The sequence below is a fragment of the Asterias amurensis genome, chromosome 6 (assembly GCF_032118995.1).
Source record: "Asterias amurensis chromosome 6, ASM3211899v1".
NCBI classification, from domain to species: domain Eukaryota; kingdom Metazoa; phylum Echinodermata; class Asteroidea; order Forcipulatida; family Asteriidae; genus Asterias; species Asterias amurensis.
The window spans coordinates 21,475,949-21,503,204 of NC_092653.1; the positions used below are offsets into that span (position 1 = coordinate 21,475,949).

General features: G+C 40.9%; 1 protein-coding gene across 3 annotated transcripts; it reads left to right on the top strand.

Moving 5' to 3' along the window:
- Positions 1–25,035, top strand: LOC139938197 (uncharacterized). Of its 3 annotated transcripts, none has more exons than XM_071933594.1 (17): positions 1–129; positions 1,307–2,664; positions 3,511–3,679; positions 4,180–4,316; positions 5,196–5,404; positions 6,890–7,090; positions 7,797–7,845; positions 10,157–10,309; positions 11,562–11,615; positions 12,483–12,595; positions 13,494–13,580; positions 14,337–14,603; positions 15,343–16,043; positions 19,232–19,353; positions 20,799–20,885; positions 22,064–22,129; positions 23,192–25,035. In XM_071933594.1, the coding sequence occupies exons 2-17, from the start codon at positions 1,342–1,344 to the stop codon at positions 23,285–23,287; spliced, it is 3,834 nt and encodes a 1,277-aa protein (XP_071789695.1). In that variant the 5' UTR covers positions 1–129; positions 1,307–1,341; the 3' UTR covers positions 23,288–25,035. The 3 variants fall into 3 exon arrangements, with proteins under 3 accessions (XP_071789695.1, XP_071789693.1, XP_071789694.1); XM_071933592.1 differs by having other exon boundaries at positions 9–202; XM_071933593.1 differs by lacking the exon at positions 1–129 and adding an exon at positions 255–406.
- The last annotated feature ends 2,221 nt before the right edge of the window (positions 25,036–27,256 follow it).

Genomic DNA, 27,256 nt, shown 5'->3' on the forward strand with positions numbered 1-27,256 from the left:
GTATACTCCTTGGTACTTGACTGCAGTAACAACATTCCTTGCACGTTTGACTTCGACCTTTTGGCTTTACATCCAGTTTCTGAAGATCCGGTCACTTTACAGATACAAACTGGACAGTGGTAGCCGGTGGTAAATGTAGTCTAATAGTTATTCGTGCTGTTTGAGTGTTTTAGCAAGAGATTGTACATGTTCCAGGGTACATGTAGGTAGCCAGGGCAGTAGTTTTTTTTAACGAAACAGAACATCACGGTCACCGTTAGCCGGGCATGCACCAACCCAAGCCAAGCTAGCCATTTGCATTGCATAGGATGCTGCACACACACACTCACACAGTTTGGTGTTGATTTCTCACTCACTCTCAGCTTAATCAAACAGACAAGTCAGTCGGAGACAGTTAGAATAGATGGTAATTTAGATTGTGTCTAACCATGCTAACCCCTAGTGAAACCATACATGGAGGCGGACTAGAACTTAGAAACAGAAGTGAATGAAACTGAATTGCAATTGTTTTAAAAAAGTTATGTTTTTAGTAGGTTTTACTTATCTCCTTCCTTATTAAAAAATGGTTTTATATTTTATAATTTAGTCAGTGACTGCAAAGTGCAAAATGATCCCAAACATTAGCCGGATTAATCATGGATGTTATTATAAAAAATTGTTAGCTGTATGAATTTTATGGCCAATTGCAAATTGGCGAGGGACATAAGTGAAATCAACATTTAACAATGACATCTTTCCATTCGGGAGCAATTTTGAAGTTTAAATGTCCTTGCTTATTGTATGTTATGAAATGGAGCCACTTTAACCACAATGACCTATGATCCTATGTTGTATAAACAAACAAAATGCGCTTTTATAAGTCTCGTTTATTATTATTATTATTATTATTAAAAGATAGCCTGATATGTTTCGACCATAGCAGAGCCTTTCTCAAAGACTAAATGAGACAGACTCTGCTTGAGTCGAAACGTCAGGCCACTAACTAACTATTTGCACTTAATCAACAGGTGCATAATTTACCCTGCATCCAAAGAGTTATATATAAGAACTAGAGGACGCACTGGCCAATATATGCAATGCGCGCATGCGGCCATTTTGTAAGTTGACAAAACTGCATCGCATAGTGGTGTTTATCAACACACTCGATGTGTATTTCACATTCAACGCGCTTACATAGTTCATCTTACAAAATGGCGCGCGTGTCTCCTTAAGGTCCCGTCGCATGCAGCATCACCAGTGCGCCCTCTAGTTCTTAAATATAACTCTATGCCTGCGTTAAACAGTTCAAAATTTTCTTTGTTTACAGACTGTTCTTTCATCAAAAACCATGACCAGTGAGAGATGATGGAAGCCTCTGAGCATCAGAATATCAGGAATGCCAAGACGGCTGGTGATGGGATGGATGATGATGAGGTCATCAGCTCCACTGATGCTGACACCAGCTCCTGGGAAAGTGAACCCAACACTGCCCGAAGCTCCCGGCAGTATTACCCTATAAAGGGTCAATCAAACGCCCATCCCAATGTAGATACTGGTGATCTGGAATTTTTAACTAACGGACTTAGCTCGGAGGAGCACCTTGATATCTTGGGTGATTCAGGTTTACTTTCATCTCAGTACTTAAAGAAGACTTTAGGGGTTGAGGCAAATGATGCTCAAGGATCTCACCAAGATGGTAGAGATGTTAACGGCCAGATGAACAGACAGGGTGGTTCGGATAATGTGAAAGAGGCAGATGGGATGACTTCTGATAGCTCAACAGACAGAGGAGATGAGGATATCATTGAATTGGACCTTACCAAAGAACCAAAAGGTCCGTTGCTTGGGAATGGGTTCCCAGGACTCCAACATTCCCAGTTTGGATTCCTACCTTCACTTGGTGGATTTGGTGCAAGTCCCTTTGGCTCTTTGATGACGGGATTACTTTCCAGTGATGGCGATGGCTTCGAGAATGATGCTGATGTATCGAGTCAATCCGAAGCTGAAGAAGTACGGCATTCTAGAGAGCGAGTTGAGGTCCTTTCTCCTGGACAAGAAGGTGGAACTCAACAGGAGAGATGGGATCATCTATTCACGATCTTGGAACAACAACACGTCCAACAGTTGACCTTACAACGAGAGCACCATGAGAGGCAAGTTGAAATGCTTCAACTACAACTTGCTCGCCTGACTGAAGAACAAGAAGGTCTCATCTCTAAACAACACCAAGAGCCTCTTGGGCGTGGTTCCACATCACCAAGACTGGAAGCAACCACAACTGGACTTGGCAACCACCTGAATGGTCATGAGAAGCAGGCGAGGGTCACTCCAAATGGAAAAGAAAACGAGAGGACTTCATCACCAGGATTCATATCCGTTTCCAGTCAGGAGGAGACAGATTCAGCATCCGGCGACAGCGACCAGACCTTAGAAGGGTCCTTAGAGGATGCAAATGAGACACTGATGACAACGTGGACAGATGTCATGGAACAAAAACAAGCTGAGATGGTCAAGGACAGGATCACTGACAAGGAGTCAAAGACACAAGAGATAGGAAGTAGTTTTCAAGGGCAGGAGGACAGCAGAGTTCGGGATGTAGCTGCACAGTACGACAATCACCTAATCGCTCTGCAGAGAGAGTTTGCTCAGCAGCAGCACAATTTGCAAGAACAGTATGCATCTCAGGTGAGATATTATTCATTAAAGTCGGTGAACGACTTCCCTTGTATAGCAGAGCAAAATGCTAACCAAAATGTATCAGTGCTACTCAAAAATCATCATTTGCTCCTCAATATTAGCATTCAGTTTGCACAAAACAAGTTCAGTCTTCATATTTTGCTACCATGTACACAAAATTGCGGGACGAAATCGTTCCCTGATAGTGCATAGATTTTACTGTATTTTTTAAAAACTCTCTTACATACTACCTGTGTGTGTCAAGTATGTTGTGGTTTTCAACCAAAGGGACTCATGCAATATTTAGCCTCCATCTCAAAGCCATTTTATTTTAAGTTGTGGGAAAGTTTATCTACATGTTGCCAGCAGTTTCTTTTCCTAGTTGGATGCTTTGGACATGTGCTTTGAATATTCCTTAGGAAGTGACGGGCCTAGCGGTTAAGAGCACCGAATTCAGACACTGGTGTTTCTGATCAGCAGAGTGTGGGTTCGAATCCCCAGCTGTGACACTTGTGTCCTTAAGCAAGACACTTTACCATTGCTTCGTCCTTCGGATGGGACGTAAAGCCGTTGGTCCCATGTGTTGTGTAAAAGAACCCAGTGCACTTATCGTAAAGAGAAGGGGTTCGCCCCGGTGTTCCTGGCTGGATTGGCAGCATATTGCGCCCATAGAGCTATATAGCTCTATGATTGCGCCACAGCACCTTGTAAACGGTCCATTACATGGTTTTAAGTATTAGGCCTTATATCTCAAACTTTGTCCCACTCCTTGCAGTAATAATACCTGACGCTTTGTATCCTTTGGCAAAAGGCGCGTTATAAATACCGTTGTTATTATTTATTATTATTATTTAGGTACGGAGCATGCAACACCAGTGGTTATCACTGCAGCAACAGCAGCAAGAACAGCAAACGGTGATCAGGCATCTCCTATCACGCCAACAGGAGAGAATCAATCAGACACAACGAGATATGCGTGGGGTGACACAAGGGAACGAGGAGTCAGATAGTGCAGATCAGAAGGGTGAGTTTTGCTGAAATGCTTCCTATTTGAGTAGATTTGTTTCCGTATTTGAAACGGAAAGGACTTTATTGTTTAAAGGCAGTGGACACTATTGGCAATTACTCAAAATAATTATCAGCATAAAACCTTACTTGGTGAGTAATGGGGAGAGGTTGATGGTATAAAACATTGTGAGAAACGGCTCCCTCTGAAGTGGCATAGTTTTCGAGAAAGAAGTAGTTTTCCACGAATTTGATTTTGAGACCTCAGATTTAGAATTTTAGGTATCGAAATCAACCATCTAAACGCACACAACCTCGTGTGACAAGGGTGTTTTTTCTTTCATTATTATCTCGAAACTTTGAGGACAAATTGAGCTTACATTTTCACAAGTTTGTTATTTTATGCATATGTTGAGATACACCCAATTGAGAAGACTGGTCTTTGACAATTTCCAACAGTGTACAGTGTCTTTAATTTTAGTCTGAAAGCTTACTGATTATGAAGTTCATGTTTTGCAGGAGACACGGATAGAGACACTCCAACCTCAGATGACACCAGTACAACATATTCTGATTTTACCTACTGGAAACAAGCGGAGCAAGATACCTACAAGGCACTCCCAGATATGTCCACAGACGAGGTCTCAAGTGAACAGGTAAATTAATAATATGTTAAGTGTCGTGGCCGAGCGGTTAAGAGCACCGAATTCAAACTCTTGTGTTTCTGATCAGCAGAGTGTGGGTTCGAATCCCCAGCCGTGACACTTGTGTCCTTAAGCAAGACACTTAACCGTTGTTTCGTCCTTCGGATGATACGTTAAGCCGTTGGTCCCATGTGTTATGTAACGCATGTCAAAGAACCCAGTGCACTTTATTGAAAAGAGAAGGGGTATTGCGCCACAGCACCTTGTAAAGCATTACATGGTGCTATCAGAATTAGGTCTCATAATTCAAACGTAGTCCCACATCCCGCTGGAAATACTGTATGTTACAGCACCAGGAGCGTCACTCGGGTGATGGACATGTACGCTATAAGAGCCACAATTGTTAAATAGCTCAGGGCACTCCAACATTCGGTATGTCGAGCTATGTTCTTGACGTATTGTAAGACCTCTTTAGCACATGTAATCGTTACAAGGTGCTGTGGCGCAATATGCACCCTATCAAACCAGACACACCAGGGCGATCCCCTCCTCTTTACAATCACTGGGTTATTTTATGTGCATTACACAACACAGGACCTATGGCTTTACGTCCCATCGGAAAGCTCAGCAATGATGGTGAAGTGTCTTGCTTAAGGATACAAGTGTCATGACTGGGATTCGAACCCACACTCTGCTGATCAGAAACACCAGAGCTCAAGTCCAGTGCTCTTATCTGCACGGCATTGACATGCCATTATAAAATACCCTGCTATGGTCGGCTGCATGTATTTACGTGTTGCAGTACATTGCACACCCTGGAATGGATATTTGTTCATGACAGAGTGGAATGAATAATTCTTTACCTGAACGTTATGCTTTTAATTCACACAGAAAAGCCCTCCAATGGATGCCAACAAGGGTCAAAGGTCACCTCAAACTAAAAGGTCGCCCCATCAAGATCTTAACCAAAGGTCACCTGAACTTCATGGCCAGTGGGTGGGGCAAAGGTTAGATCAAAGGTCACCTCATCTGTCGGGTCAAAGTTCATCTCCAGGGCAAACAGTGGACTTCGGAGAGGAAGATGCAAATCTTTCATCAAGGTAGGTCAAAGGTCATGCATGAAAACAATTACTTGTTGTCTTTTGGGTGGCATGGTTTGCTTGTGCGTAAAGCGCTCGCCTCTCAAAATAAGGTGACCCCGGTTCGATTCCCGGCCGGGGCCATGTGTGAGTTGAGTTGTGCGTTGGTTCTCTGCTGTGCCACAAGGGTTTTCCAGGCCATCCAGTTTTACTCCCTCGGGGAAAAAAATCAAACACTTTCGATCTTTGACTGTGCTCCGTGATCATAATGGGTTGATGTGGCTGGCAGCCAAAGGTGCCCTTGTATTCGAGCTTCTCGAACCTGTTGTAGATACCTTTTGTAGATCAAGTTTTTGGCCATGACATGAATCCCTACTCTCTGTGAATGATGATGAGAAATGTTTCCAGGAGAGTCGCAGGGCCTCGGGAACACTGGTGCCTATGGCCTCGGGAACACTGGTGCCTAGGGCCTCGGGAACTCTGGTGCCAAGGGCCTCGGGAACACTAGTGCCAATGGCCTTGGGAACACTGGTGCCTAGGGCCTCGTGAACACTGTTGTCTAGGGCCTCGGGGAACACTGGTGCCTAGGGCCTCGGGAACACTAGTGCCAATGGCCTCGGGAACACTAGTGCCAATGGCCTTGGGAACACTGGTGCCTAGGGCCTCGGGAACACTGGTGCCAAGGGCCCCGGGAACTCTGGTGGCTAGGGCCTCGGGAACACTGGTGCCAAGGGCCTCGGGAACACTAGTGCCAATGGCCTTGGGAACACTGGTGCCTAGGGCCTCGTGAACACTGTTGTCTAGGGCCTCGGGAACACTGGTGCCTAGGGCCTCAGGAACACTAGTGCCAATGGCCTTGGGAACACTGGTGCCTAGGGCCTCGGGAACACTGGTGCCAAGGGCCCCGGGAACTCTGGTGCCTAGGGCCTCGGGAACACTGGTGCCAAGGGCCTCGGGAACACTAGTGCCAATGGCCTTGGGAACACTGTTGCCTAGGATCTCGGGAATACTGGTGCCTTGGGCCTCCGGAACACTGGTGCGAAGGGCCCCGGGAACACTGTTGCCTAGGGCCTCGAGAACACTGGTGCCTAGGACCTCGGGAACACTGGTGCCTAGGGTCAAGGGAACACTGGTGCCTAGTGCCTCGGGAACACTGGTACCTAGGGCCTCGGGAACGCTGGTGCCTAGGGCCTCGAACAACTGGTGCCAAGGGCCCGGGAACACTGGTGCCTAGGGCCTCGGGAACACTGGTGCCAAGGGCTACAGGACCGCTGGTGCCTAGGGCTATGGGAACACTGGTGCCTAGTGCCTCGGGAACACTGGTACCTAGGGCCTCGGGAACACTGGTGCCAAGGGCCCGGGAACACTGGTGCCTAGGGCCTCGGGAACACTGGTGCCAAGGGCTACAGGACCGCTGGTGCCTAGGGCTATGGGAACACTGGTGCGTAGGGCCTCGGGAAACACTCGTGTAGTTTGTAAGTAAAGCCTTCTTTTTCCAATTGTCAGGTTGAATCTACGTGAGAAGCATGCCAGACACATTGCGGACCTGAAAGCTTACTACGACAGTGAGATACAAGACCTTCAAGCCAAGCTAATAGAGGCAACAGCCCTGAGTGATCACTCCCCAAATAAAACCCTCGAACGAACCAATCAGAGACTTCAGAATAACTGTGTCAAGCTGGAGACATCATTGAAATCTGCTAACAGGTTTGTTAAAGAAACAGTTGAAATGATACTGTGCACAGTGCATACAGAATTTTAACAGAAAAATGTGCTGGTTCCTAGGCCATTTATTTGTTAGTTCACAGAGCTCACAGAGACGGTCTATATCATACACACTCATGGCCTGTTGTGGCCGAGTGATTAAGAGAATTGAACTTGAGCGCTGATGTTTCTGTTCACCGGAGTTTGGGCTTGAGGCTTGGCTCGTCACACTGGTGCCCTTAAAGCAAGACACCTAACCATTATTGCTGCGTCCTTCGGATGGTACACAGAGAAGCCAATCTCCTTATCAAAAAGAGAAGGGGTTCTTTCCAGTGTTCCTGGTTTGATTGGCAGCATATTGCGCTAAAACACCTTGTAAACCATTATAGATACTACACGTATGTTTTGAACTCAGTTCACAAAGGTAGCTCCACAATACCCAACAGGAAAATACTTTTGTTGAAGCATCTTGGATCCACTTTTATTATTATTATTGTTATTATGTGACCAGTCTTGGACCGATCGGAATGCATAAACTATTTAGGGTATTAATCAATTTTAATAAACTTGTTATAAAAATAAAATTAAAACTTTGGCAATATACATAAATTGCATTTACAAAACATTGATTTGTTTATTATTTGTTTGCTGAAAATACCATATTAAAAAAACAATCTTCCTTTTTTTATTTGTTACGTCTTCAACGTAGTCGCATTGAAGACCTTGAAACTACTGTGCAAGTTATGGAAACCAGACTGGTAAGAAATCTCTCCACATAGAGTTATATATAAGAACTAGAGGGTGCACTTCTTCTTCCGTGAAAGTACAGTCCACCATCTGGTGTATTGCGTACTGTGGTTGTTGTGTGCATGCGAGGGTGTGGATATAAATACAGTGCAGGTAGGTGAACAGTGAACGTGCGGCTAAAAAACAGCTCAGGCTGACCTAGCGGAGCTGCACTTGTGGTGCTGCGTGCACAAACGCAACACAACGGTACTTTAAGGAGACGCGCCCCATTTTGTAAGATGAACTCTGTACACGCGTTGAATGTGAAAAACATGTCATGTATATTGATAAATACACGCTCTGGATGCTATTTTGTCAACTTACAAAATGGCCGCAAGTGCGCATGCCGGGCCGGGTATGTGGGCCAGTGCACCCTCTAATTCTTATATATAACTCTGTTGCTCTTCACTCTAATATTTGGCTTTCTGCTTCTCACCCATACACTATTGCTTTACTAAGACCAAGTTCGAGTGTGCACAATGGTTAACTAAAGGTTGACCATTTTAACTCGAACCCAGGCTGGTCGACCATTGGTTGACTACTGTGGTCGACCATTTGGAACCAGCCTCGAGCCCACGGTTTCCTCACTGGTCCCAACAGCATATTTCATTCTAACATATGTTAAGTGCAGAGGGGAACCAGTGACACTTTAAAGGAAAGGTGGAAGGTTGACCAGACTACCAAACGAGTCGTTCGGGTGAGAACGTCACTGCACATGTGCGTTGCTAGTCTGTGGTCGACCACTGGTGGACTAAATGTGCGCACTCGAGCTTGCTCTAAGATGCAGACAGAGAGCCATTCCACGGCTTTATTCCATGCACTGCATCTCCTTGGAACTCCTTGCCTGGTGCATGCTTCCCTCCATCCCACAATCTAGACTGCTTCTAGATTCTATTTGTAAATATTCTTTTTGGCCTGCTTGGACGCCAGAGCAGTAATCATGTGTATGTGTGAATTGACTGCGAATTTCTGTGTGAAATGAATCCATATGGATCCGGACATCCGTACAGGCCTCTTAAGCCGCGTTCGCATTGGACTTCACAAAACTCTTCCAAACTTAAGACTAGTCTTAGGACTTGGGACGAGTCCCAACCCTGCACTGTAGCATGCAGACCTTAAGATTAATCCTTAAGATAGGAAGAGTTACTCGTCCTAACTCGAGATAAGACGAGTCCTAACTCTTTGTGAAATCGACCCCTAGTAACTTACCGGCCCGGAAACCTACCGGCCCGGTAACCTACCGGCCCGGTAACCTTACCGGCCTGGTAAGTTAACAGGTGTTCACACTTGGATTAATTTGTGTCTGGTGAGTTACCTGGGGCCTTTCTCAAACATCGGCTTGGGCTCCGGCTCAGGCTAGGGCTCCGTGCGCTGCGTACGCAGTGGATACGCAGCTATGCTTTTAACCTGACATTTTCAGAGCAGCGCGTATTGCACGCAGCAGTTCGAACATCATCAGACCTTTTAGAAATAAGTCATGTGACAGTATTGTTAAGTAACCGGAGTGACGCGTTCGCATTGGACTTCTTCCCCCTGTTAAGTTAACATAAAGACACTGGACACTATTGGTAGTTGCATAAAATAACAAACCTGTGAAAATTTGAGCTCAATTGTTCGTCGAAGTTGCGAGATAATAATTCTTAATCTGAGGTCTCGAAATCAAATTGGTAAATGATTACTTCTTTCCTGAAAACTACGTCACTTCAGAAGGAGGCGTTTCTCAGAATGTTTTATACTATCAACAACTCCCCATTACTCGTTACCAAGTAAGGTTTTATGCTAATAGTTATTTTGAGTAATTACCAATAGTGTCCACTGCCTTTAAGTAACCGCAGCTCAAATCGGCCTGTTATGTTTACAGCGCTGTGGCAGTAACTTACCAGCCTGTTAAATTACCGGCTGTTCGCACTAAGGACGTTGTCACATGAGGCAACTTTAACAGGCAACTTGGAGGCAACCAACTACAGTGCATGCTACAGGGCCACCTTGGTAGCACATGAGTCAATTTAAAAACATTGCCTTCACTCCACAAAAGAAAATGTTCAACATTTAAATGGGAGTGCCTTTTCTTCTTGGAGATTGCCTGGAACTGATTGCCCGTAAACTACCTTGTGTGACATGGCATTTGGACTTAATATTGGTAAGTTAACAATTTAGGGTGGTAAGTTAACCATTTTAAGTCCAATGCGAACACACACCAGATGTTAAGGCTTCGTATGATGTTGGTGGAACGGATCAATTGCCTCAGTTTAACTAATGTGTTACTTGTTGATCCTATCTCAGGCTGAGCCTCATGACAGTACTAATAACTCAGTGACCAGTCTACTTCATAAAGTGAATGACCTCAAGCAATTATGCAGACACAAGGAGTCCGATATCCAGACACTGGAGAAGAAGAAACGTGAACTTCAGGTATCCCTGGACCAAGCTTACCAGGTGAGGGCAGCAGACACATTCTGATATTGTAGAAACCTGGAGGTTTTTACCAAACCATGGCCCAATAGACTGAGCAGAACACGTGGGGCTCTCCAATGCCTTTCTGCACAACTCTGCCAAGATACGCGCTCGCATGTCGGACCTTATTTGTCAGACCTTTGTTGCGTTGTGATTGGTCAATACTCAATGGGGCGAAGCTTAATGGATCGGTCTATTTCATGAAGCTGCTTAAGCACAAAAAGTAGCAAAGCACATAATGAGGTTAACGGTCAATATATCATCCAACAGGTACTATCTTTCTTTGGTATGCAGCTTGTTTTTTGCTAAGCAGAATATTTTTGAGCAGTATTTTCTGCTTAAAGGCAATTGACACTATTGGTAATTACTCAAAATAATTGTTAACATAAAACCTTATTTGGTAACTAGTGATGGGGTAAGGTTGATAGTATAAAACATTGTGAGAAATGGCGTAGTTTTCGAGAAAGAAGTAATTTTTCACGAATTTGAGGTCTCAAAATCAAGCATCTGAACGCACACAATTTTGTGTGACAAGGGTGTTTTTTCTTTCATTATTATCTCACAACTTCGACGACCGATTGAGCTCAAATTTTCACAAGTTTGTTATTTTGTGCATATGTTGAGATACACCAAGTGAGAAGACTGGTCTTTGACAATTACCAATAGTAGCCACTGTCTTTAATCAGCTGTATGGAATTGAATAGGTGCAGCTTTGTTTGACGTCATCCATGTTGATCCCATAGACTTGTATTAACTAAAATTGTAGAAATAAATTAGGGGTAGATAGCTTAGCTGGTAGATCCCCTTCCAGTACATCAATCCACAGGTTGTAGGAACAAATCCTGTTTTATAGGATTTGAAACTTTGCATGGTGGAAATACTATATGGAAAGGTTTGTGGCAACACCATCTAATGAGATGGGGTGGTTCTGAAAAGAACCGTTGATTTCAATTCGACGTTTCGATCAGTATGCTCTGATTGTCTTCTAAGGCTTTCAGCTTTCTCCAGAAGACGATCAGAGCATACTGATCGAAACTTCGAGTTGAAATCAACGGTTCTTTTCAGAACCACCCAACTCATTAGAGATAGTCATTACATGGTGTTACCGCAAACCTTTCCAAATCCTGTTATCTTGGATTTTACCTGTTCACCCCAAAAGTTATTTAAATTTACCCAGTCAGTTTCTCTTGTGGTTTATTAATTGGTAACGCTAATTTGTTTAACATTTGAACAGCTTCAAGATGCACAAGCAATGGACGAGCAGAGAGATCAAAAGATTTTAAAACGGGTGAGTGTCTTTTTTTAAGATCGAACAAAGAAGGTAGTGGTAGCCCTCAAAGACTAACCCATTAGCAAAGAATGCTGCATGAGCTTCTGTAGCAACATGTACTCCATTAGATGCAAAGCCTGATATAGCCTGCGGTAAACAGGTGAAATACTTCTTGAGTATCCTAAGGATAGGACGCTGCATTCTTTTGGTGATCGCGCCTTTGTGTCGGTTGCTCCAAAGTTGTGGAATGCACTACCGCCTTGTTTACAGGGAGGTATTTTGCTGGGGTCCTTCAAGTCCAAAATACTCACTTATTTAGGGAGGCTTTTTACGATCTGTAATCACAATCTGTATATATTGTGTGGGTGACAGTTTCCATGATCTTTGTGCAATTTGCTTCTGTTTATTTTTAAGTCTGTTTGTAATTGTTTGTTGTATGATTCTAACTGATTGTTGTTTGCTGTATTTTGTTAATGGATTTTTCTTATTTGCTGTAACTTTTTTATGGATTGCTGTAACTTTTTAATGGATTTTTTATTAAGCCCCAGCCGTGACACTTAATCATTGCTTCGTCCTTCGGATGGGGCGTAAAGGTGTTGGTCTCATGTGTTGTGTAACGCATGTAAAAGAACCCAGTGCACTTATCGAAAAGAGAAGGGGTTTGCCCCAGTGTTTCTGGCTGTGGCTGCTGTATGCGCCGTAGCACCTTGTAAACCCTTATAAGGTGCTACATTATTGGGTCTCAGAATTCATCACTGTAATTACCTATCTTTCTGAATTTGTATATACTCAGCGCTTTGATTACCTTGTTTGTAGATACGTGCGCTATATAAGGCTTCAATATTAATATTATAATTTCCACTTTTCTCTCCCCTCCTTCTGCAGGTTTCGGCCGAGAATAAAGCTCTAGCTGAGAAGCATGAGATAACTCGAGACCTGCTGCAAGCGACGGAAACTCAGCTGTATGACTCTAAAGCAAAAATTGCTGACTTGACAAGGTATTAGATGCATATAGGATTTTAGGCATTGCATGGTGAGGTATTTGGTTTGCGGTAACACCATGTGTGTGTCTCTTTGCCAGGTAGATTTTGTTCTTGGGGAACTGTCTTTCTTTATTCTACTACGGCGGAGTAGATTTATCAGATGTTCGGGAGACTTCTCAGTTCTGAAAAGAACTGTCTTGCTGTTTAACTACTACTCGGGCGGAAGGTATAGAAAATTGGCTTGGACTACTACTTATAGCTAATATCTTATAGATCGTATTACTGCACTACGGTAGAGTCAGTTCTTGAGTTGGTCTCAAAGCTCTGACTAGCTTGCTCTAGTCATCGTCAGGAGACTGGGTGCATACAATCTATGGTCAGGGCTTGAATTCTACACTGGACTGCAGGTCAGAGGCCAGTGATTTTAGTGTAGGGCCAGTAAACTGTTGGTCTTTGAAAAGTGTTTGTAACCGTTTGTTATAAAATGCATATGGGTAGAAAGATGTTGTAAAAGTAGAATACAATGATCCACACAAACATGCCTCTAAATTGCACGGTTTTCCTTTTACCTCATTGACTAACGCGGTCGGCCACTTATGGGAGTCAAATTTTTGACTCCCATAAATGGTCGACCGTGTTAGTTCGCGCAGTAAAAGGAAAACCACGCAATTTCGAAGCAAATTTGTGTGGATCATTGTATTCTACTTTTAAAACATCTTTCCAACCATTGAGACGTTACTTGAGCCGTTTCTCACAAAGTTTTATACTATCAACAGCTCTCCACTGCTTGTTACCAAGTAAGTTTTTATGCTGAGTAAATACCAATTGTGTTCAGAGCCTTTAAGTTGTGCAACACTTTGAGTGTTTTGAAAGAATTAACACAGATGTAAAGAAAGTCTTGTTATATTTGCAGGGTGGTTTCACATCTGGAGTTTGAGGTGAGGCGAATAGATTTGGAAAGTTCAGTACTAAAGAGACAGAGTGTACCAGAGTCGTTAAGGTAGGAACATTCATATAAATGAAGTCAACTGCACTCGTACCCCCTGTTCTGCTAACATAGGGCGAGATTAGAGTTGCTGCAGCCGATTTCACGAAACGCTAGGATTCTTCCTAACTCGAGTTAGGACGAGTAACCCGTCCTAACTTAGGATGGGTTCAATGCATCCTACGCATTTGGATAGGGAACTGAACCCATCCTAAGACCTAAGATTAATCCTAAGTTAGGAAGAGTTTGGTGAAATCGACGGCTGGATCGCTAGACTGGGCCCCTGTCTCTATCCTTGCGACAGTTCCCTGCTACTCAGATCCAGTGATTCCATTGGATACAATGGTACCATTGAACGTGCAGTGACATGAGCTTTCCATACATGCCCAAACAGTACACTCCTATCATGTCCGCCATAGAATTTGACTGCGTATTTCTATGTGAAATGAATGTAGGTCACAGGTGAATGTATACGCCGGTTGGAGGCAGGTTTCTGGCATTATTCACGAGCCTCGCAGTGTTATGTCAGATATTCAGGCTACAGGAGCGCAGACCTGTTAAACTGGAGCCCACTGGTTGAAATTCCGCTGTAGTCAATTTGTCTTTGTTCAACCCCAAATCACTTTGAAAAGGAAATTATGGACATAAAAAAAAAATGAAATTGATTTATAGAGCCCCTCTTCAATTGAACACTGGTTTTGTCTCCTCAGATGCAATATCTTAGTCTGCTACCCCATCATTTATTATATAAGTTGTTTCTCATTTTTGCAGTGGTACCAGTCTTAGGTCGGATAATACCTTGAAATTGGACACTGCCGTGCGGTCACCCTACAACATTAATCAAAAGAAAGATCAGAACAAAGCGTCACCGGAGCGCGCAGACCGTCATAGCGTCCCTAACGCATCGGGTGATGCGCCCTCTGTTGGCCGTTCTGTTGAAGATAGGAAGTTTCTGAAGTCAAGCTTTAATATGTTTACTGGAAAGGAACTGGTTTCGAGTGGTAGCGAAAGTCTTCAAATTGCCACAGATTCTGAAAGGTATATTTGTTATTGAGATTGCCGGCCGGAAATATTTGAAAGAATAAGGACTTTATCCCTAAATGAAAGGGCACACAACCATAACAATGCTAATGATCATTACTGGATGTGTGCCATACTATCCCTATCTTGTGCAAAGACATTTGCATTAACCAAATTATTTAAAGACACTGGACACTATTTTTAATTGTCAAAGACCAGTATTCTCACTTGCTGTATCTCAATATATTCGAATCATTTCGAATCCTATGTTTTAGCAGCGGATAGGATTCGAACTGCCTCTAGCTACCGGGCAATCTCAGTAGTCTAGTTGGTATGACACTGCTCTAGATTTGCAAAGGTCGTGGGTTCCAATCCCACCCGAGTAAAATGCCTGTGATTTTTTCACAGGACTCGGGAAAGTACTGAGTATACAGTGCTACAAACATCGGTGTATATGGGTAAAAACCAAAAATTTAAATCCGTAATTTGAATACACAATCTAATAGTTGTGTTTCTCAGATTCAATTTTGGGGGGATAAACACTGATGCATTTTTCCAAGAACCACAATACTTAAAAGTAAAATTATTCTTAAAATGCTTTTACTGTTGAAACCTGCTGTACTTCTAAGTAAGTTTTTATTGGCATTCATTTTAAAAGTGATTACCAAAGGAATACCATCTCTTGAAGACAATAAAGGAGTTAGAGTGAACAATATTTTTTGTTTGATACATCTCTGCTTTTTCTTTTTTCAAATAGTTCATCTCAACTCGAAGATGATAGGGTTGGTTTGGATCACAGCAACAACCTTGATGTGCCCTTGGACCTTGATGAAGAGCGCCCTCTATCACCGATGATGAAAGCAGCCCGTCAATTTGATATGTGGAAAGTAGAGGAGAGCATGAACGCAGGAAGTGGCTTTACTGAGCGGAGTCTGAATGAAACTTTGGAGAACGAGAAGCTGTCTAGGCCCTCGCATCATAATTCAAGACAATCCTCTAGTAATGCAATCGTGGCCCCGAAAGGGGACCAGGATGGTGGTCCGCTAACATCAGATGCAAGTATTCACATTTGGGCATCATCCAAAGTTGGGAAGAAGAGGTCACCAGGGTCTTCTAAGGCCAGCCCAGCCTTGGCTCGTAGTTCAACCATTCAGCAAGCTCGTACCTCACCCAATCAACAAGCTCGGCAGAGCTCACCCAATCAACAAGCTCGACAGAGCCTAGCTAAAGCGATCAAACCACAAGATCATGACATTTTTCCTGTGAAAGGCAGCAAAGACAGCCCTAAGAGGTCAAAGGTTAACAGTCCACGGAGCGGGTCACGGCAATCGACCGATACGGCGCCCTCGCCAAGGAAGCAGAGGGAGTCACCGCGCAGGCAGCTTTTCACGGAGAGAAATCAAGAAGAGAAACAACGGTTGAAAAGAGAGAATCGAGGGGTTATACCTCCGCCAGATGGTAAGCATTAAAACAGAGTAATTGGAAATTTCTGGTTCCTGTATGTTTTGACATGTAATGTGATCTGTCTAATGTTCAGAATGTTAAAGTATGCACAAGGAGATGCCAACATTAAAGGGAAGGTACATGTTTGGTAATTACTCAAAACAAATATTAACTTAAAAACTGACTTGGTAACGAGCATTGGAGAGCTGTTGATAGTATTAAACATTGTGGGAAACGACTCTCTCTGAAGTAAGGTAGTTTTTGAGAAAAGGTCATGAATTTTTTACTAAAATAATAAATGACTTCTAGCTAGAAGTCTTTTATTCCTATCTGAAAGCACACAAATTCGTCCAACAAGGGTGTTTTTTTCTTTCATCATTTTCTTGCAACTTCGATAACCAATTGAGCCCAAATTTTCACAGGCTTGTTATTTTATGGTTATGATGGGTTACACCAGGTGTGAACACTGGTCTTTGACAATTACCAAAGGTGTACCTTCCCTTTAAAGGATTTTGGTACTTTTTTTAACACAAAACATACTGTCCACATATTTAAATTAAACTTACTTAGGTTGAAGATAATGATGGTAGAAAGCTTCCCTTAAAATATTACTTGCTGAGGTGCTGTAGTTTTTGAGAAATAAGAAAAAAACAAGTCAAAAAAATAATTTTCGTCTCACTCTCAGTTGGATGAAAATTTCATTGCATGTGAAAACGTATTAACCTGTTATGGTATGTTATGGTAGTGTATAATATCATAACTGGTTAATACGTTTTTACATGCCAAAACTGAGACTAAAATAATTTTCATGACATTTTACTCATAACTCAAAAACTACAGCACCTCAGCAAGTAATATTTAAAGGGAAGTTTTCAATAGTCATTGTTTTTAAACTTGTTAAGTTTAATGTAAATCTGTGCACATTGTGTAAGAAGTACCCAGACCCTATTAAAGGCACTGGATCTGTATGGTAAATCAGGTCTGATACTTCACGGAGGCAACAAAGCGATTGCCTCCATGCCCCCTGGTCATTGCCTTAGTGCCCTTGAAATGCTCCCCACAGTACAAATTTAAACTTTCCTCTAAGGGTGCCCTCTACCAAGGAGAAAATGCCTTGGTGCCCTTGCCCTTTCAAAAACGAAACATACAGACCTGCAGCTGATTTCACGAAACTTTATGCAGCTGCGTAAGTCCACTTGTGCAACGTTAATGACGCAATTTGAGCTCAATCGGTCGTCAAAGTTTAGAGATAATAATGAAAGAGAAAACACCCTTGTCACACGAAGTTGTGTGCTTCCAGATGCTTGATTTCGAGACCTCAAATTCTAAATTTGAGTTCTCGCAATAAAATTAGTGGAAAATTACTTCTTTCTCTAAAACTACGTCACTTCAGAGGGAGCTGTTTCTCACAATGTTTTATACTATCAACCTCTCCCCATTACTCTTTACCAAGTACGTTTTTATGCTAAAAATTATTTTGAGTAATTACCAATAGTGTCCAGTGCCTTTAACATCTGGTCCTAGGATATCAAATTGTGTCACACATAAACAACATATAGGCTTTTGAATGTTGTAGTTTAGAATGGGATCATTTACTAACTTGGGAAGGAAGTAACTAATTTTCACTGTAATTAATACATGTATTTGGGCGGTAATTCAACCAAGTACCCTTTGAGCGCGGTTATTGACTCGCTCAAAAGAAGTCTTGTAGGATCTGATTAATCAGCCTTGTCCTGTGATGTATGTGAATGCAGGAAATAAATCGTAGAAACAGATGAGAGATCAATTTCCATACAATACATCAATGTCAGAAATTGTTAGTGTATTATCAAGGTTGGGTCAGCACATGAGAGAACATTAAAGGGAAGGTACCGGTATACGTTTGTCAAGACCAGTCTTCTCACTTGGTGTATCCCAACATAAGCATAAAATAACAAACCTGTGAAAATTTGAGCTAAATTAGTCGTCGAAGTTGTGAGAAAATGATGAGAGAAAAAAATTACCCTTGTTGACGAATTTGTGTGCTTTCAGATTATTTTAGTGAGAAATTACCTCGTTCTCTCAAAATCTATGCTACTTCAGAGGGAGCCGTTTCCCACAATGTTTTATACTATCAACAGCTCTACAATGCTCGTTACCAAGTCAGTTTTTAAGTTAATATTTGTTTTGTAACTACCAAACGTGTACCTTCCCTTTAAAGGGAAGTTAGTAACATTCATTGGGAAAAAAAAGGTCCCCCCTAGCTGGCACCCCCGAACAATAATATTGACAAAATAGGGACACCGCCAATATAGGGCTAGATAGCTCAGTTGGTAGAGCGCCGGCACGTTTCCGGAGGACGTTGGTTCGAATCCCACTCTAGTCAATTCTTTGTTCAACCCCTAAAATCATTTACAAATTTACCCAGTCAGTTTCCCTTGTCGTTTATTTTGATAAAATAAAAAAAAATTCTCGTTGTAAGGCATGACTCTATTTTAAATATGGCTGATAGTACATGGAACTATTTGATAGATTGTGTTAGTCTTATGGGTATTGAAGGCCTGCTATGTATGTATGTCATCTTTGTGATGGCAATGCCATTTTTATCTTGCAAAGTACACTTTGTGAAAATTTCACTTTTAAAGCTGGGGATGTTTTTGAGATATCGCTGAAAATTCGGAAGCGAATATATCCATGTAGGAAGGATACTCCCTAATAGGAATACACAATCTCAGATGACAATTTTAAAGGCCGTTGGACACTATTGGTAATTACTCAAAATAATTATTAGCATAAAAACTTATTTGGTAACAAGCAATGGAGAGTGCTGATAGTATAAAACATTGTGAGAAACAGCTCCCTCTGAAGTAACATAGTTTTCGAGAAAGAAGTAATTTTCCACGAATTTGATTTTGAGACCTCAGAGTTAGATTTTGAGGTCCCGAAATCAAGCACCTGAAAGCACACAACTTCGTGTGACAAGGGTGTTTTTTCTTCCATTATTATCTCGCAACTTCGACGACCAATTGGATGATTTCAAATTTTCACAGGTTTGTTATTTTGTGCATATGTTGAGATACACCAAGTGAGAAGACTGGTCTTTGACAATTACCAATAGTGTCCAGTGTCTTTAAGGCATAAAAGCTGATATCTTTTTACATAACCAAAGGTATTTTTGCCATAAATTTTAAGAATGATAACCAAACGTAAACCTTCCCTTGCAGGTAGCAACAATGCAGTTGGATCTATTCTTTCAAAGATACGAGCTGGGGAAGTTCAGACCAGAGCTGATTGGGAAGTGCAAACAAACGTCACAGCAGGTTCTCAAAGAACTCACACCCCAAAGGTATGTTCATTTCTTAGTTCTGTTCTGCAATATTTTGCTGTAATTTTCAATCCCAGATCAATAGTAATTTTAGTATCATTTTTCATGTCTGATAACTTCTTTTTCTGCCAATTATTATCAAACTGGCAAAAAGTGGATGATGATAACACCCTGAAAAACTTCAGAGGAGTGGGTGTCCTCTTATTTTTGGGGTCTTTTTTTGGGGGGGAGGGGGGGGGGGGTGGGGGGCAGTTTACCAGCTCGCATGTACATTTTCCTTGAGAAGCTGTTTCATGCACAGGCATGCACGTACCGTCCTACACTTTACTTTCAAGGGGACAGTGGTACTGGAATTTATGACTGAAATCTCCAATCTTATTCTATCCTTACAACAATATGCACACCCTTTAAAAATGACATTGTAAATTTGCATCAGATAATAATAACAATATTAAAGTCTTATACAGCGCACGCATCTAATAAACAAGGTACTCAAGGCGCTTAGTATATACATCATACAGAAAGATAGGTTATTGAAAGTTATGATTTTTGAGACCCAACTATGTAGCACCTTATTCATTCATTCATTCATTCATTCATTCATTCAATGGTTTATAAAAAAGCTACCTGAGCGGAATGTTTTCAACAGAAATTGTATTTTTACTTGTTTATAATGCACTTGTTCACCATTTTAATGTAATTTTGATATGTGTACACTTCTGAACTTTTCGTAATTATCGATTAAAAAATCAGGCCCCTACCTAAAGGTTTTTTGAAAAACTAAAAACACTTCTGCCGTTGAGAGCAGTCGTCAAAGGACAATGCCGCTGACGTCTATTGTGGGAGTTTGCTTTGTTATACATCCACGCTGCAACAAAGCGGCTTTATCTACTTGAGAGTGATTACGTAACAGGGCTTTTCGCAAATCTCGCAGAAAAGCTCTGGACAAGGGCATACAAAATGATTGTTTTTTTACACAATTGAAACCTATTTATAATCATATGACTCGATTTCCTTATTCATCGAAAACATTTTAAGTGGAATTCAGCAAAGTTCACGACTTGACATTTTCGTTCAAGCAGGTCTTTAACAAATCTATTCAATTCGCTGCCAGCAGCAGAATTACATGAACAGTTACATAGTTAAAAATTGGGAGTAAAACATTACATAAGGGTTACAAGGTGCTATGGCACATTCAGCAGCCACAGCCAGGAACACCGGGGCGAACCCTTTCTCTTTTTAATAAGTGCACTGAGTTCTTTTATACGCGCTAAACAACACATTGGACCAATGGCCTTACATCCCATCCGAAGGACGAAGCAATGGTTAAGGGCTTGCTTAATGACACAAGTGTCACGGCTGGGGATTCGAACCCACACTCTGCTGATCAGAAACACCACAGTTTGAATTCGTGCTCTTTTGTCAGATTTGTCAGAATAATTGTTGATTGTGTATTGTTGATACAGAACCAGACTGAGAGTAACTTTGACATCATTGAACGAATCAACGATCACCAAAAGAAACTAGATGACCTTATTATGGAGAAGCGACAGGTAAGCCGGCCAGTCACTAAATGCCTAACAAGGGTTAGGGTTAGGGTTAGGGTTAGGGTTAGGTTAGTTAAGAAACTAGTTTCTTTGTTAGTTATTGACTAAGATCAATATTACTTCTTTGTTAAACTGGCCCCAGGGCTCACCCTTAACACTAGCCTGGCATACATTGTCTTGTAAAAAATTCTACGGACTAGTAAACACCACTTCTCAACTTGACCTGTGGGCTACTATAAACTGTGCAACCTACTTGTTTAAAATGCTCATAATTCTTCCTTTTCAGATGTATATAATACATTTGAAAAATGTGTTTATTTAGTTTTTTTGCCATAAATAGAATAGCCTGGTGTTTCAACCCTAGCAGAGTTTTTGTCAAAGACTTTGAGAAAGACTCTTCTAGGGTCAGAGCTTCAGGCCTTTGCATTTATACCATAGCTAATAATTGCAACAGCTAATACATTTTCTGATTTAGAATTGAGTGTGTGAGTGTGGACTTAACCCTTCCAGATTTTTTGCAAAATCTCAAAACGCTACCACCTTTTTAAAGGCAGTGAACACTATTGGTAATTACTCATAATAATTATTAGCATAAAACCTTTCTTGGTGACGAGTAATGGGAAGAGGTTGATGGTATAAAACATTGTGAGAAACGGCTCCCACTGAAGTGCCACAGTTTTCGAGAAAGAAGTAATTTTCCACGAATTTGATTTCGAGACCTCAGATTTAGAACTTGAGGTCTCGAAATCAACCATCTAAATGCACACAACTTTTTGTGACAAGGGTGTCTTTTCATTCATTATTATCTCGCAACTTTGATGACCGATTGAGCTCAAATTTTCACAGGTTGGTTATTTGATGCATACATTGAGATACACTAACTGTGAAGGCTAGTCTTTGACAATTACCACTATTGTCCACTGCTTTTAAAATGAAATTTAAACATTTTTTTTTAGCATGCTTTTTTGATTGTGTATATCTACAAAAACAATTGTATAGTTTGCCTCAACTTGTTAATTATATCTATGTGTTTGTAGCACTTGAACAAGGCGACTGGCCAAAGGTTGTCATGCCCACGCTTCTGCTGCACTTTCTCCTAGATTAAACTATCAAGCCCAACTAATTAGGCTGATTAATGTTCCTAGTGATAGGAAGTTATGATAAATGTTGTGTTTGATTCACAGCTGGAAACTGCTCTTAGTCATGTGCCCATATCAGGAAGGCTATCACGTAGCTCAAGGAAAGAAGAGGTAGGATGGTCAACCCATGGGGTATAGGGAGGGGATGGGTGGGGCTAATGTGCATTGTTTTGATCTGGACGAAATGTCATGGTTCTGCTTACTGAAAGCAAAAATAGGTGCTTATGGAAGCAGGGCCACATTGCATGGCTCTGCTTACCACAGAATTTGGCACTTACAGAACCCTTGTAGCACGCAATTCTATGATACAAAAGCACAGAATTCGGCGGTAAGCAGAGCCATGAAACTGGGCCCTGGTGCTTATGGAAGCAGGGCGCTTGTCTACTCGACGTTGCGTTACTAGGCGTTCTTTGCTTACACAGCTACCCCAAACATTTGGCGCTTGCACAGTAAGCAGCGATTGGTGAATGTAAGTGCTGAGCTGTCAAATTGGGCCCTGAAGAAGACACAATCCAAACAAAAACATCTTCGGGAGAGAGCAGGTATGATATAGAAACCATGGGGTATAGGGAGGGGATAGGTGGGGAAATGTGCACTGCATTGATTATTGAAGAGGACAAATTGAAAACAAAACCACCTGAAGGAAGAAGAATCCATGGCATATGGGGAGGGAATGGGTGGGGAAAAGATACAACTGTGCATATTTGAAGGGAAGGGTGAACCAATTTCGACTCTAAGACCTCTGGAAAGGAGATGTGATGAGAGCACTCATGTAGAACCAATCTGTCTCTATCCTTGTGGAAAAAGACAGGGGACTAGTCTAACCAAATTCAACCAAAAACACGTCTGGGAAAGAGGAGGTATGATGGAGAGAATCCATTCAGTATGGGGAGGGGATGGGTGGGGATTAATGTGAAATTGTTGATTTGAATGGAAGGGAAACCCAATTCAACCCTTAAACATCTTATACTGCTAACTATCACATCCATATCATGTAAAGGTAATCCGTTGCACCATACTGCACCAACTATTCATGCTAAAAACAATGCAGTAAATTGTGCTACCGCTGTGCTTTGAACTTAAAAATGTTCAACCAATTAGTCACAAGTTAACAAATATCTCAGTCTGTATTTTGTTGCAACTAAATTGTATATTCATTTAATTTTTTTTCAGGAGTTACTGGAGCAGCGGCTAGAACAGGTAACCCAGCAACTTGGATCAGTCCGGATGCTACTACGGAAATACAACGCCCTCAAGAGTTCAATTTGAGCCAGGGTGCATGTCCCACCATTGAATGATCATCCAAAAAGATTGATTGAATGATAGTAGTGATGCCTAAGAGCTTGAGAGGTGTTTCAACATGAAATGATATATTGAAGTTGGTAGGATTTGAAACTTTGCATGGCAGAAGTACAATCTAGTAAGGTTTGTGCGAACACCATGTACATGAGTAGGATTTGAAACTTTGCATGGTGGAGATACAATCTAGTAAGGTTTTCTGTAGCACCATGTTCATGTACATGAGTTGGTTTTGAAACAAACTTTGCATGGTGGAGATACAATGGAGTAAGGTTTGCAGTAACACATGTACATGAGTAGGATTTGAAACTTTGCATGGTGGAGATACAATGGAGTAAGGTTTGCGATAACACCATGTACATGAGTAGGATTTGAAACTTTGCATGGTGGAGATACGATGGAGTAAGGTTTGCTGTAACACCATGTACATGAGTAGGATTTGAAACTTTGCATGGTGGAGATACAATGGAGTAAGGTTTGCAATAGCACCATGTACATGAGTAGGATTTGAAACTTTGCATGGTGGAGATACAATGGAGTAAGGTTTGCAGTAACACCATCTACATGAGTAGGATTTGAAACTTTGCATGGTGGGGATACAATCTAGTAAGGTTTGCGATAACACCATGTACATGAGTAGGATTTGAAACTTTGCATGGTGGAGATACAATCTAGTAAGGTTTGCAGTAATACCATGTACATGAGTAGGATTTGAAACTTTGCATGGTGGTGATACAATCTAGTAAGGTTTGCGATAACACCATGTACATGAGTAGGATTTGAAACTTTGCATGGTGGAGATACAATCTAGTAAGGTTTGCGATAACACCATGTACATGAGTAGGATTTGAAACTTTGCATGGTGGAGATACAATCTAGTAAGGTTTGCAGTAACACCATGTACATGAGTAGGATTTGAAACTTTGCATGGTGGAGATACAATCTAGTAAGGTTTGCAGTAACACCATGTACATGAGTAGGATTTGAAACTTTGCATGGTGGAGATACAATCTAGTAAGGTTTGCAGTAACACCATGTACATGAGTAGGATTTGAAACTTTGCATGGTGGAGATACAATCTAGTAAGGTTTGCAGTAACACCATGTACATGAGTAGGATTTGAAACTTTGCATGGTGGAGATACAATCTAGTAAGGTTTGCGATAACACCATGTACATGAGTAGGATTTGAAACTTTGCATGGTGTGGATACAATCTAGTAAGGTTTGCTGTAACACCATGTACATGAGTAGGATCTGAAACTAACAACTTGTTCATGCAAGTCGAATGTCAGTTTATTATCAGAAATATAGAAATATAGAATAAAACTAAATTGCCCTTCCCTCCACCCTCTTCTCCCTATTCATTGTTTACCCATTGCTTTATTTGTGGCTCCACTCCACTGCTCTGTTACACTTTTATACCTACAGTATTTATGTGTGTTGCGTTATCTTTTAGCCTCCGAATAAAGACTCTACTAGGGTAAAACATCAGGCCATGAATTATTTTTTTGCAATTTTGGGGCAGTGAGTGTTTCCATGATCAAAGAGAGCCTAGAGTTGGAGCTTAAGCAGAGGTTTGGGAAAATCCCTTGGTTTCCCAAATACTTTGCTTATGTACATTTGGAGGACAAAAAACACAAAATGTCTACAGATTTACACTTTATTTACACAGTTTGAAGATAATGATAGTAGAAAGCTTCCCTGAAAATATTACTTGCTGAGGTGCTGTAGTTTTTGAGAAATGAGTAAAACAATGTCATGAAAATAATTTTCGTCTCAGTGATGATGATCATGAGACGAAAATTATTTTAGCATGTAAAAGCATATTTTCATGACATTAATTTACTCATTTCTAAAAAACTACATCACCTCAGCAACTAATATTTGAAGGAAAGCTTTCTACTATCATTATCTTCAAACGGTTTAAGTTTAATGTTAATCTGTGGACTTTGTGTTTTGTGTTACAAAAAGTACCCAAATCCTTTAAACCTGTGAAGTAAACAAAATCGCAACACTTTAAAAGGTCTATTCCACAGGATTCCAGTTGCAGTGTTCAAATGTGCATGAGAGTTGTAAAGTCTACTATTGTAAAAAGATAGTTATAAATTGGTCTTAGGAAGTATTTATTTCACACTGCCCCTCCCTCCAGGAGAAGCCCCGCCTATTCATGTTAGTCAATTTCTTAGAAGTTATCAATTACCTCGGTTAGTTTTGTATGTAAATTTGTGTATTTTCAGATTATGTTGCATTCCATTGCCTTAACTTTATATTGTACATTGCCTTTCAATGTAAAACCACATAGTACTTTTAGACTATTCCTATAGGCCGACATTTATTTTGTTGTGTATTTGTCCGAATTGGATTCTGTAAAGTTTTATTTTTCAAAGTTATAGGTCACCTTGAAGAATTTTAGAGTGTGTATGCTGTGAATGTATTCTACTGTAAAGGCAGAAGTTGCAGCTTTTTTATTTTATAGAAATATGGTTTTCTTGTGTTGATAGTGTGCAACAGAATGTCAGAGGTCAGTATTCCTTTCGAATTAAAACTGAGATTTTATTTTAATTGTGAGTGTTTTAGCCTGAAATACTATGCATAATTTTGCAAGTGATATTTTACTATGCCGAAGATGCCTTCATAATTCTATCTGATACTTAATATTTTAACAACGATAATAAATTAAAATTGTTATTACTTTGATTTGTTTTCATTTATGAGTATTCAATGTGCCAGTTAATAAATTTTGATCTGAATATGAATTTATGCAGATTTAGAGGTGGGTTTTGATTAATACTTTCATAATGATATCACCATTGTCTGCTTGATAGATCGATTATGTCACATGCATGGTGTGCTGCACACGCAGGCTGCACATTGGAATTGTGTCAATTTAAGAGGGCCAAATTTTATGGAGCTGCTTAAAGCCAGTGGACACTATTGGTAGACCAGTCTTCTCACTTGGTGTGTCTCAACATATGCATAAAATAACAAACCTGTGAAAATTTGAGCTCAATTGGTCGTCGGAGTTGTGGGATAACTATGAAAGAAAAAACACCCTTATCACACGAAGTTGTGTGCTTTTAGATGCTTGATTTCGAGACCTCCGATTCTAAACTTGAGGTCTCGAAATCAAATTGGTGAAAAATTACTTCTTTCTCGAAAACTACTCCACTTCAGAGGGAGCCGTTTCTCACAATGTTTTATGTTACCAACCTCTTCCCATTACTTGTTACCAAGTAAGGTTTTATGCTAATAATTATTTTCAGTAATATCCAATAGTGTCCATACACTGCCTTTAAAGGGTCTGGGTACTTTTTTTAGGACAAAAAACACAATGTCTATATATTTACATTAAACTTGCAGTTTGAAGATAATGATAGTAAAAAGCTTCCCTTAAAATATTGTTAACTGAGGTGTTGTAATTTTGAGAAATGAGTAAAACAATTAACATTATTTTGAAAATACGCTTACGTTTTTTCATGACGTTGTTTTACTCATTTCGCAAAAACTGCAGCACCTCAGCATCTTATATTTTGAGGTACGCTTTCTACTATTATTATCTTCAAACTAAGTTTAATGGAAATCTGTGAACATTGTGTTTTGTGTTACAAAAAGTTACTAAATCCTTTAAGCAAAAGTGTTCTTAAGCTTGAAAATAGCTTACTTATTTTTACACATGTTACTGGCCACAATATCATGCCATATGCATTGCTTGTGACTGGTATTTAGCTGTTGTTTACTTACCATAACAATTGAGTGGAGTCTTGGCCGGTAATCTGATTTAACTAAGCAAGGACTTTTTTGCTTAAGCAAAATTATGTGCATAAGCAGCTCATTGAAATTGGCCCCAGAAATAACTAGAATAATATGCAAAATATGCAAAATTAACGAGGAGCCGATAGGATCCTTACACGGGAACTGAAAGATAAAGGAATTATTCA